The sequence below is a fragment of the Daktulosphaira vitifoliae genome, unplaced genomic scaffold (assembly GCF_025091365.1).
Source record: "Daktulosphaira vitifoliae isolate Bord-2020 unplaced genomic scaffold, ASM2509136v1 Scaffold_1, whole genome shotgun sequence".
NCBI classification, from domain to species: domain Eukaryota; kingdom Metazoa; phylum Arthropoda; class Insecta; order Hemiptera; family Phylloxeridae; genus Daktulosphaira; species Daktulosphaira vitifoliae.
The window spans coordinates 25687074-25699782 of NW_026099572.1; the positions used below are offsets into that span (position 1 = coordinate 25687074).

At 24.0% G+C, this 12709-nt stretch overlaps 2 protein-coding genes across 9 annotated transcripts in view; both read right to left on the bottom strand.

Annotated features, from left to right (window-relative positions):
* The window catches only part of LOC126893931 (peroxidase-like), a 99104-nt gene that overhangs the window by 13719 nt on the left and 72676 nt on the right, over positions 1 to 12709 (bottom strand). For 2 of the 6 annotated variants that reach the window (XM_050664490.1, XM_050664487.1), the window contains exon 1: positions 581 to 1338. The exons of the other annotated variants lie outside the window; for them this stretch is intronic. The gene's annotated coding sequence lies outside the window, so the exon portion shown is untranslated. Of the gene's footprint in view, positions 1 to 580; positions 1339 to 12709 lie in introns of those variants that run through there. 6 annotated transcript variants of the gene reach the window in all.
* The window catches only part of LOC126893945 (androgen-dependent TFPI-regulating protein-like), a 90556-nt gene continuing 79300 nt past the window's right edge, over positions 1454 to 12709 (bottom strand). Inside the window, exons 4-6 of one of the 3 annotated variants that reach the window (XR_007701294.1) lie at positions 3146 to 3192; positions 1638 to 1798; positions 1454 to 1581 (exon numbers count right to left, since the gene is read on the bottom strand). Coding sequence is in view for 1 of the 3 variants with exons in the window: in XM_050664512.1 (XP_050520469.1) it covers positions 1526 to 1581 (56 nt within the window). In the remaining 2 variants the exon portion in view is untranslated. The remainder of the gene's footprint in view (positions 1582 to 1637; positions 1799 to 3145; positions 3193 to 12709) is intronic. The other 2 variants (XR_007701293.1, XM_050664512.1) reach the window with 2 other exon arrangements.

The following is a 12709-nucleotide window of genomic DNA, read 5'->3' on the forward strand; positions in this document are numbered from 1 at the left end:
TAAATATAATTTTATACCTTAATAAAACAGAGTTTTTCAATTTTTAACAAAATTTATAAGTGAAAATTTACATTTACAAATGTTTAATATTTAAACTTAATCAGATTTTACACAGTATTACAGTTTTTAAAATTCTGTACAATAAATATAGTCAAACTTTTTAGTGTTTATGAATTTACTAATGATGAGAGTACGTCATGGGTCATCTTGCTTCAGGTTACTCTAACAAATTTAAAATTTCATTAGTGTCTTATGCAAATCCAAATTTATGAAGTAAAAGAAAAAAAAACAAAAATTTCAATAACATTGAATTTTATTTTTTGGTACATGACAAAAAACATCCCTTTCAGTTAGAATTTTAAAAAAATAATTATATCCTTATTTTTGTGACTTATCAACTTTGGCTATAAGCCAAATATTTATAAAATAGCGTACAATTTAATATTAAAATAAAAATATAAAATTATGCTAGTGTCAAAAAATATAAGGTAACTACTAGTTTCGATATTGCTTCATCAATTATTGGATTTTTTAAAAAATAAAATAATATTTTGAGTAATATATTATACAATTTTCTTACCGCTGTTAAAAATGTACATGTAAAATAACGATATTTTTCGAGATTTCTGATGGTGGATAATTTAATTTCAGAAAAATCTATTTTATCAGCTTCTAAAATAGTATAAAACATTAAAACAGTAATGAAGCCATGGGCTACTACACGAATAAGTGCAGAAGGCTGATCACGGAAATTAACATTGATATTCGATGTCATTTTGCACTAAATAAATTCTGTATTAAAAAATTTAATTTAAAAATTATAAAACTACAACAAAAATATTATAGTTGTAAACAATTTGTGTAATTATTTTAATAAAAATTCGTAATTATTTGTAATGGAAAACTAGACAGCGCGCAATCTAAAAAGCTATCTGCGTATTATCATAGTTCATTCAGGTTAATTCACGCGTATATTCCACTTCTTTAAAAGTAATAATAATAATGTTTATTACTTTTTATGACAGTTCATTTATTATTTTAAAATTATATTATTTTCAGGTAAATTTATAGATGTCCTTATTAATAGATATTCAATTATTAAGTAATTGCTTTTTACTAGGAGATAAAATAAAACAAAATTTAACACAAATTCTCCTTTGACCTTATTAATATAATATTTCTAATACATATACAGTATATACAGAATGTAACCGATACCTTTAACGCATTTTACAGAATATTACTCTGCAAAAAGTCCTGGAAAACTAATTTTTTTAGAAACAATAAAAATTTTATTATGAAAATGATACATAAATAAAATGCATGAAACAATTTGTAATTTGTTTTTAACATTACAAATTGATTTGGTATTTGAAGAATTACATTATACATTTTAATTAATTATAAGTTTTATAGATTTAAAATAGTATAAGGTTGTTTGATTTTAACGAAAAAAATGAAATCATATAGTTCTTGTTTATTATTAATCAGAAACACTAGTGATAAAAATCGTGTTAATATTATTTTATTCCATTTTATTATTTGAAGACAAAATGTTCGCATTTTTAATATATTTTGTCCCTGTAAATGTAAAATTTATTAAAAATCACACAGACAAAAGACTCACTTTTACTTACCCTAATAATAATCGTTTAATATGCGACAAAAAATTGAACAAGTTATCGGCATAATTTAACAGAAAAATGAAAACATTACAATAATTTTTAATATTGTGTTGACGTATACATCAATTATATTATAGGCACATGTTCCATTTTTAACTCGTAGTGTAATTAATCTGAAATTATACAAAATAAAGAATACATACCATTCCTTGATAAATTCTGATTTTATATTTTAAAAATAGTTGAGATGCGGCATAATTGGAACTAATATAGATGATAACTGACAGTGATTTTTGCATAAAAAAACATTTAATGAAAATCAGTTTAATATTTTTGTTGAAATAATTCATTTTAAACTCAAAAATTGAAAATAAAATATTTTTTTTTTTGTTAACATTTTAATTTTTTTACTTTTACAGACATTTGTTTATAGTATAACAAAGGTTGAGAATAATTTTTTTTTAGCTTCGATGCAAAACTGAGAAGGTATTAATTTTACTATGTGTTTTATTTTTTTTTTTTGTGTCTGTTACCACTTTTTCTCAGCTCTCACTGAACCGATTTCATTCAATGATATGTCAAAAGATCACAAATCGTATCTAGTCGAAGACATTACCCTCAAAAATTAAAAAATTTCCCTCGTTCCCTGTAAATGGGGGAAACCTCCAAAAAAATTACAAATTAAAAAATCACTAATTTTCGAAATTTTTATTACTTATAACTACCATAACTTTTTCAAAAATGAACGAATTAATATAACTTTTTTTTATAGATGCTTGATGTCTTTACCTATCATTTGGTATATTTGTTTTATAAATTTGACCCTAGACCTGCCCACAGGGGGGAATTTAAAATAACAATTTTTTCACAAAAAATTTACTTTTTCAACTTCACTTTTGAAAGTTTTCCGGAAAGTCTGACACTTTTATATATCTTAAATTAAAGCTAATGTAATGTACTTTATTATGTAAAAAAAAAAATTTCGGACTTTATTTTGTCTTCACAGTGAAAATGGCTACCGAATGCTATTATTGTGTGAAAATTCTCGATTTTATTTTTTACATTTTTAACTATATAATGCTATAACTTATTGAAATGTGTATGGAACAACATAATTTTTTTATGAGAAATAATATTTTTTAATAATCCCTTTTTCATTCGACATACTTTATCTTAATTAGGATATTAATAAGGAACTAGCAGATCATGTAGCTTTTGGAATAATCCACCAATTTTTTAAAATTAAAAACTATTTAAAGATTTGCATCGAAGCGTTTTTTTTTGATAGTGATTTTAATCACTGTCAGATATCACTATACTTGATCCAACTATGCCACGTCACCACTTTGCCGCGACTCCCCTGTGCTTTTTCCTTGTGTTTTTTTTTTTTTTTGTTAAAGTTGGGTTAAATGGATATTAGTTTAGCGTGATATCTAGTCTATTTACAGACAAACAAATCTCTAAATTATAGGAAATTATTTATTTTTACAAGTAACGAAAATAATTATTATTATACTCACGTTAAGATGTACAATGTTGTCATTGTAATAAAGCACGTTAGAGAAACCTTTAAAGTTGGTGTTTTATGATACACAAACAATAATCCAAAAAATGAAATAAATATTGGTGCAGTGTGTGCCATGTGGTTTATCCATTTTGGTATGTAATTATTCATTACTTCAGGGTAAACATCTTCACTATTTAATATCCAACCACTCCAAAATCCAATAGATACGCACTAAAATTATAAAGTATAGAATTATGCAAATAACTTATTGCAGAAAGTAAAATAAAATTATTGTTCCGGAAAGTTATACAAAATAGTCTTGTTTTAAGTAGAACAGAAGATTTTTACTAAGCGCAAATGAATAAAAGAAAGAAATTCTTATTACAACGTTTATTAGTGACAAAAAATTGTCATAAACTTAATTTTAATTAAGTAAAATTAAAACTATATTAAAAATATTATTAATTTAAAAAAAACTAAAAAATATTAAAAATATTAAACTCAAAGCCACAAAAAATTAATGAAAAGTCGCGGATACGTATTTCGGAAACAATGTTACCATTATCAACGCTAAACACATACTGACACCCCGACTAGAAAAAACTCCCTTATATACCCCTAGTGACCTTATCACCTAGTGACGTTATCACTAAGTAATATTATCACATTTTGCCAGTTTACACAAGTTTAATAATGAATTTTTCAGTGGGCCAAGATCCCAATTAATTAAATTGTTTTTATTTTTAAACATTTCTATTGCTTCTCTGATATTAAGTTCTTTGTAATTATTTACGTTTTTAATTAGTTTTATGGTTTTAATAGAGTGATTATGTGTCAATAAATGTTCAGCCACTGGAGATTTCTCAATTTCTTGATTTTTAATATTTCTTAAGTGCTCTTTAAACCTGACCCCTATATTTCTTTTTGTTTGTCCTACGTAACATTTATTACAACTTTCACATTGTATTTTATAAATGCCTGATTTCCCCCCTTCATCTACCTTATCTTTAGGGTTACCTAATAAATCTCTTAAATTATTACTCTTAGATGTTACCAAAGTAATACCAAAATTCTTAAATATTTTAGTTAATCCATTTGAGATGCCCGGATAAAATAAAATTGGTGATCTAATTACTTTTTGTTCCCCCTCGCTGGAGAGTGTACTAGCTGCCCTCCTTTCTTTTTTCCACTTTTGTTTTCGGACTAATTTCAAAATTATGTTTTCGTTATACCCATTAAATTTAGCTATTTCTTTTATAACCACCAATTCTTTATCATAATCTATTTTATTCATCGGAATATTAATTAATCTGTAAACCATACTATTAAAAGCTGACAATTTGTGTTGCCAGGTGTGGTTCGATGTGTTCGGAATGTATCTGAACGTGTGTGTGTTTTTCCGATAAATTTCAAAATTTAGTTCCTCCTCTGTTCTTTTAACTAATAAATCCAAAAAAGGCAATTTTCCCTCTATTTCTTGTTCATATGTAAATTTAATCAATGGGTCNGCAATTTTCCCTCTATTTCTTGTTCATATGTAAATTTAATCGATGGGTAAAAAGAATTTAAATGTTGTATGAAAACCCCCATATTAAAATCTTTATTTATAACTGCAAAAATATCATCTACATACCTAACCCAAATTTTTGGAAAATCACCATAAGTGTATTTTAAATTTATTATATTATTTAATTTTAATTTCAGAATATTACAATAAATAGTCAAATTAACATTTATTATACAATAAAATTTTTATACCAGTTGGTAAATCAATTTTAATTCAATCCATTAGTGTAAAAAAATAATTATTTACTTGGAAAAAATTGTTTATTGGAGCATCACCAGTTAATAATTATAAGTTTTTTCAAACAAAAATAAATTTAAAAAATATTCAGCACAATGAAGTTGAGACAGTGGATACGTGGCATAGTTTGCACAAATATAGATGATATCTGACAATTTTTAATATCACTATAATAAATAACATTTCGTTGTAAATCTGTTTAAATTTTAGAAGGAATTGTTGAATTATTCCAAAAGCAACATCAACTCCTATTTCGTTAATAATACCCTGATAGCATGGCAACATACATGTTTAACCACCTTATAAAATAAAAAATGATCTAATTAAGTAAAGGACTGGTTGATAATAACTTTTGAAATAATACTTCAGAAGTTATTAACATTTTCAAATATAGATGATGGAAAAGCGCGACAGAGTAATGAATAATGATAAAAATAAAATGACCAACAGTTCACTTTCACTCTATATTTTAAAATAGTTATAAATTCCAAAATAGTGGGTCAAAAGTTGTTATCAACTAATTATTTTCTTAAATAGATTATTTATTACTTTATAAGCTAGTTAAATGTGTATACTGTCAGTTAAATAAATAATGTTGACCCCCTTATAAGGTATAAGGAATAAATTAAAATAATATTTAACAATTGAGAGTTTTTTCATAATTGCATATTATTATATTGTATATAATAACGATTTGCTTTGGACAAAATAAAACTGTTGTCATCAGCCATTACTAATTAAGAAGCAGATCTTCGCTCCGAACGTGTAATCGCATATAGGTGAATCGCTTAATGATTTTAATATACACATATATTTATTCTATACTAAATATTTAAATTTTTATTTATTCTTGCTTTATATTCTTTGTGAAAGGTATACGTATACTCTTTTATAGTATGTAATTTGGTAAAAACTAAATTGATTCAATTCAATTTTTCAAGATATCTCAGAAATGTCATTGGGCGGGTCTGATAAAAATTTTAAACCTAAGTCGTAATACGCTGGCGTCAGCAAGCGTTTTTCTCGAAAACGTTCAAAACTTTAAAATGTGAGCGAGCAAGCAGCAAAAACTTTCTGACCTTCGCCAATAGTTTCCCCGGAGTCTTGTGACCAAATACATTCGTTAAAAAAAAAAATTTGAAAATTGAAGCACGCTAAGTAATTTTTCTAGAAAATGGTCTTTTTCCTTGTTCAATTATACAAGTCAATTATGTTAAACAATTTGAACGATAGAAATCTGTGTCCTTACTTACTGAACACCTATATAATAAGATATAATTTTAATTTTAAAAAGTTTTTAAAATTTACTAATTTAAAAAATTCTAATTTTTTGGGTTACCACCATTTACAAGATACAAAGTATTTTTTCAAAATTTGACCTCTGGATTTGTCTTCAAGGTAAAAATGACTACCGTATTCAAAAATATGCTATTTTTGTGTTAAAATTCTGGGTTTTGTATTTTATTTTATTTTAAAATACCTGACAAGGGGAGTACAGATTTTTATAAATATTATATAAATAAAAATTTGAGATAACATAGAAATTTAAACTTAGTTAAATTTTTTTGTTTTTTGAAGTCGAGAAAATTAACTTTGAAATTTGAACTAGCTTAAAAGCTAATTTTTTCGACCGACGGTAGCGATGTACGGTTGCCGAGTTGGTAAAATTTGTGTTTTACAAACTTGGGGTACGAGGTTCCGACCCAAGTATTTTTTGCATTTTTGAAAAATTCTTATTAAGTTATAATAAATTTTCAACTGCTTTGATTTTTATCTCATTTAGATTCAATAACTTCAATAAAGATCAAGGATGCCATCACCGTAGTCGCCACTCGCGAGAAGAAATTTCTTATTCATATTAAAATTATTTTACAATATTTAAAGTTTTAGCTTCGATGCAAAGTTGAGAAGATATTTTTTTGTGACTATCATTTATTTTCTCTGCTCTAACTTGACCTACTTTTTTCAACGATACGTCAAATTACTACAATTCGTATCTAGTTGAAGATATTACCCTCAAAAATTGAAAAAAAATTCTAATCTATCAATTAAACAGTTAGTTATTCCATGTTCTCCACAAAGACAATTACAACCACNAGTTATTACATCGTCTCCATAAAGACAATTAAAATCATTAATTTCTAATGTTTTCAAAATATTTATTAACGAATGAAGTTTGATATGATAGGTTTCAACTACAAAATTAAATCATTTTACTTTGTAATTTAATAATTTTTTTACTCTATTTATGTGTGCTTACAAATTTTTTGNTCTGTTTGTGTGTGCTACTATTAGACTATAATATTCAAATTTTTTTCTAACGTGTTGCTATATAAATCATTTCTAAAAAAAATGATTGTTTTTTCTCCTGAATTAACAATTGATTTTTACAATTATAATCAAATTGTATTATACGCTCAATTGAGTAAATCTTTTTAACAACTTTGTTTTGATTGGTTCATTTAGTTAAAGTAAATCATTAAAATTAATTAAGTTCTGAATATTTCAATTTTACAATCTTTTCAAACAACAAAAGTTACTAGGAAATTATTGCTATTACTTCTATTTAAGTTATCTATTACGATAAAAATGCAAAAAAATATTGAGCTTTTCTGATAAATTTACAATAAATAGTAATTATAGAACTTTCTGACTACATATTGATCTTAACGATACAATTTTTTTAATTGTCATAAAATTTTCTATTTAATTATGTCAATGTCAAACTTACCAATTGAGCTAAAAGTTATGGTAAAATAAATTTTTTTTTTTTATTATAAACATTTACAACAATCAACTTTAAACGATTAACAAAATAGGTTAAATATGTCATTTTCCTTATTTTTAACTTATTAATAATCAAATTAATATTAAATATTATATCAAATCAGTATTAATTTAAAACAATTTTTTTTGTTCTTAATTATTTTTTTTTATATGTAAAAACTATTTTTTAATAATATTAAAACTTAGAAGTTATAGAAAAAGTCTAATTGCACATTTTAAAACATCGCGAAAAGTTGATTTAGAATAGTATATTTTTGTTTCTGATGGAAGTTCCTTGTAGTCCAGTGTATAAAACTTATAACTTTGTTAATTGTTATAACTTTATCAAAAATGACCAAATCAGTATATTTTTTTTTATTTAGATGCATGTCTTTATCTATCATTTGGTTTTTTTTATAAATCTAACCCTTTACCTGCCCACAAGAGGGATTCAAAATATTAACTTTTTTTTTTTTAGTTAAAGTAAATCATTAAAATTAATTCAGTTCTGGATATTTCAATAGTAGAATCTTTTTAAATATCAAAAATTACTTAGAAATGATTACTATGATTTCTATTTAAGTGTTCTATTACGATAAAAATGCAAAAAATAATGAGTTTTTCTGATAAATTTACAATAAATAATAATTATAAAACTTTCTGACTGCATATTAATCTTAAAAATAACATTGTTTTAATTCTCATAAAATTTTCTATTTAATGATGTCAATGTCAAACTTGCCAATTGAGCTAAAAGTTATGGTAAAATAAATTATTTTTTTTAATTATAAACATTTACAACAATCAACTTTAAACGATTAAAAAAATAGGTTAAATATGTCATTTTCCTTATTTTTAACATATTAATAATCAAAATCAGTATTAATTTAAAACAATTTTTTTGTTCTTAATTATTTTTTTTTATTTGTAAATACGATTTTTTAATAATATTAAAACTTAGAAGTGATAGAAAAAGTCTAATGCACATTTGAAAAAATCGCGATAAGTTGATTTAGAATAGTATATTTTTGTTTCTGATGAAAGTTCCTTGTAGTAGTGTATAAAATTTATAACTTTGTTAACTGTTATAACTTTATCAAAAATGACCAAATCAGTATAATTTGTTTTTATTTAGATGCATGTCTTTATCTATCATTTGGTTTTTTTTTATAAATCTAACCCTTTACCTGCAAACAAGAGGGATTCAAAATAATAACTTTTTTTTTTTAGTTGAAGTAAATCATTAAAATTAATTCAGTTCTGGATATTTCAATTGTAGAATCTTTTTAAATACCAAAAATTACTTAGAATTGATTACTATTATTTCTATAAAAGTCTTCTATTACGATAAAAATGCAAAAAAATAATGAGTTTTTCTGATAAATATACTGCTAATAGTAATTATAAAATTTCCTGACTGCATATTAATCTTAAAAATAACATTGTTTTAATTCTCATAAAATGTTCTATTTAATGATTCATTCTAGTCAACGAATGAGTTATTTTGGCAAATAGCAGAAAAAATTCCCAATAAATTTTTTTTTTAAGTAGGAAATTGGTGGATTATTCCAAAAGCAACATCAACTCTTATTTCTTTAATTATATCCAGATTAGTAGTTCTTTGATTTTAAAATATAATATATGAATAAATACTAATCACAGTTTTTAAATTTAGTATCAAATTGATATTCAATAATTTAATATTGTAATTTAAACGGAAAAATTATAAAAATAATAAAGAANTATTTAATATTGTAATTTAAACGGAGAAATTATAAAAATAATAAAGAAGTTATATTTTGCTTTACTTTTACGTGTATAAAAATTTAAAGGGCTTGATACAATAATTTTCAATAAAAACTGTTTGTTACTATAAAAAAAATGCACTGGACTATAAGGAACTTTAATCAGAAGCAAAAATATACTTTTTTAAATGAACTTTTCACGTTGTTTTCAAATCTGCAATTAGACTTTTTTTATCACTTCTAATTTCTTATATTATTACTAATTACATATAAAATAATAATTAAAACAAAAAAATTCGTTTTCAAATTATTACTGATTTGATTTTTATTATGTTAAAAATAATCAGTCCAAATTTTCATTTTTAACCTATTTTTTTGGTTCTTTAAAGTTGATGAAAAATTTTTGATAAAGATTTATGAAAGTTTATAGTAAAAAAAATTGAATATATTACCATAACTTTTAGCTCAATTACAAGTTTAAAATTGACTTCTAGGCCAGTCAACAAAGTAAAAATTGCGGAAAAAATTCCCAACCAAATTTTGTTTTTTTTAAAAGTTGAATTAAAATATGTATAATGACATACTAATAGTTCTCATTGATTGGAATTGAGCTTTTTTTTTTACAGCCTCGCAAAAGTTAAAAAATATGAGCTTTTTTAATTTTTTCAATAAATATTTAACTTACAAAAGTTTCGTACAATGCACATGTGTGTATGTGTGAGTTTCTTTATTTATTGTATCATTAAAAAATAGTGTATATTAATATACAACCAATAGAGTAGGTAATTGATTTGACGCTATATTGTTTAAACCCAACTAAACGCTAAATTGTACATTCCCAAACAACAATCATATTATGTCAATTGCCACCGGAATTTCTGGTAATCTTTTTCTTTTTCTTTGCTTTAATCCCAACTACTTGGGGTAATATCCTAATCCCTTTACCTAAGCTTCCACTTGACACAATCTCCCGTATCTTCTACGCTTACATCAGCTTTCCTCAAATCGCATTCAATAGCATCCCTCCATCTCTTTTTTGGTCTTCCTTTATCTCTTATTTCTTCAACATTCATTTCTATAACTGTTCTTACAGCTTCCGATTCTTCTTGTTAAATTAATAAATTAACATACTTAAAAAACTAAAAAAGAAAGAACAAAACAAAATAGACCTAGGATATTAAATTAACAATGATGAAGTCCCCTGTAATTTTCCTCATTTACTATTTAATTGCCCAGCTTTACAACATAAAACAAGTTAAGTTATAAATAATATAAATAAGACGAAAGTAATAGTATTGAAAACTATGTCTCTAACGGCCACTCAAACGCAACTGCCTTTGTTATTTCGACGTCAGTAGCTCCGGGCTACAGACGAGTAGAATTGTCACATTAGCACCTTTCCCTATGCTAATTAATATGTATTACGAATTAAATAAATAGAAATAAAACGTCTGTAATATAAGTGATAAGAACATAGTAATAAATGTTCTTACAGTTGTAAAATACATATACACTAATACAATATTATAAATTGTATTATATCGCCATGTACAACAAAAAAGGTAGCAACTATAAAAATTCAACTTTGAGATAATGAGGTATTTTTCTTGAAATAACTTTCATCAAAATATAGTAAATTTGATTTGAATCGGAATTAAACTACATAGAAAATTGATTAACTTATATAGTTTAATAATAGAATATATTTTATGTTTGATCTCTTGAAAAGTAAGAGAAAGCAAGTTACTGCCTTAATTGTAGCGCATATCAATAGATGTACAGCACTGATTAAATGTATTCAAAATTTTAGGTAAACTCATTGAAAAGTTTGAGAACTTCTTTTATGTTAAAAATTCTAATTTGTAAATAATGCCGTACACAACAGCAGTATGTTGAAAAATAAATTCGTTTTCGGAAATCATATGACAAAAAGCATGCAACCTAATTAATTAAGAAGCTATCTTACAGCCCACGATTCAATTCAATTCGTTGAATAGAACTTAATAAACTGATACTTTACATAATATTTTCAATCAAAAAATTTGAAAAATTGTCGATCCTTTATTTTTTTTTTTTCAATTATTTAATTAATTTAAACATTTTTGTTTTCAAAATTTTATTTATATACTATACTAATTATGTCATTGTTATAATTTTTTTAATTAGTTAATAAATTACTGACAATAATATGCCTACAAGATAAAATATCTTCTCAATTGTATTTTAATATTGTTCTAAGTAATTAATTTATTTCATTGAACTAATTTTAAATAAAATTAATACATTTTGGTTACCATTCTAAATCTTACCACTTCAGAAAATAGCAAGTTGTTGTCTAATTTTAAGTCCATTAGATTCATTCTAAATGTTTTTAACCAAATCTTATATTTCTAGTTAAAAATAAAAAAAATATTCATGTGAATGAAATAATAGGCATTTGATTTTTATACAATTACTCACAGTTGTTTTAATACAATATACTACTATTATTAGTCGAAGAGATTGCATTGATCAGATTTTCTTTTGTATTTAATTGTTTAAATTCATGAGCATAACTATTATGATGCCTCTTTTTATGGAAATATGGACATTTTAAATTCTGAAAAAGAAATTTTACATAATATAATTTGTATATTTAGTGCTATAGTACAAAATAATATTAGAACTAACTTAAAACATAGAATACTAAATACTAAATTTATTAAAACATTAAGATAATTTAAATATATATAATGTCATACATTTTATGAATTGAGAAATATAATAAAACAAATATATGAAAAGGTTGACAACAGCAAAGTAACATAGAAAATTATTAAGTGAATTATTTGACTATCTTTTTTCCCAGCAACATTTTAATTGTATACTTATTACTACTATACTGATCACTATAGTTGTAATGCTATTTCAAAAAACAATATTAAAAGGAGCTTATATATATATATATATATGTAAAGATTAGTTTTTGCAAAATTGTTATAAGAGATATATAGACCAAATAATTAAATGTGGAAGATTTTTGAGGAAATAGGAACGATTATTGAAATAGAAAAGTATTATAAGATAATAAAGAATAAAAAAGAGGGAAAAGAGGTTGCAAGGGTTAACATAGAGGATTCTAATGAGTCAAATAATCCTGAAATTAGTACTGATGTGGATAAACCAGAATCGGTTGTACCATTGAGTGTAAATATGAAACCAATAAGTACTTTGGATGATTCTGTTATTATGTATTCTTAATATGTTATTTCTTTGTTTAATT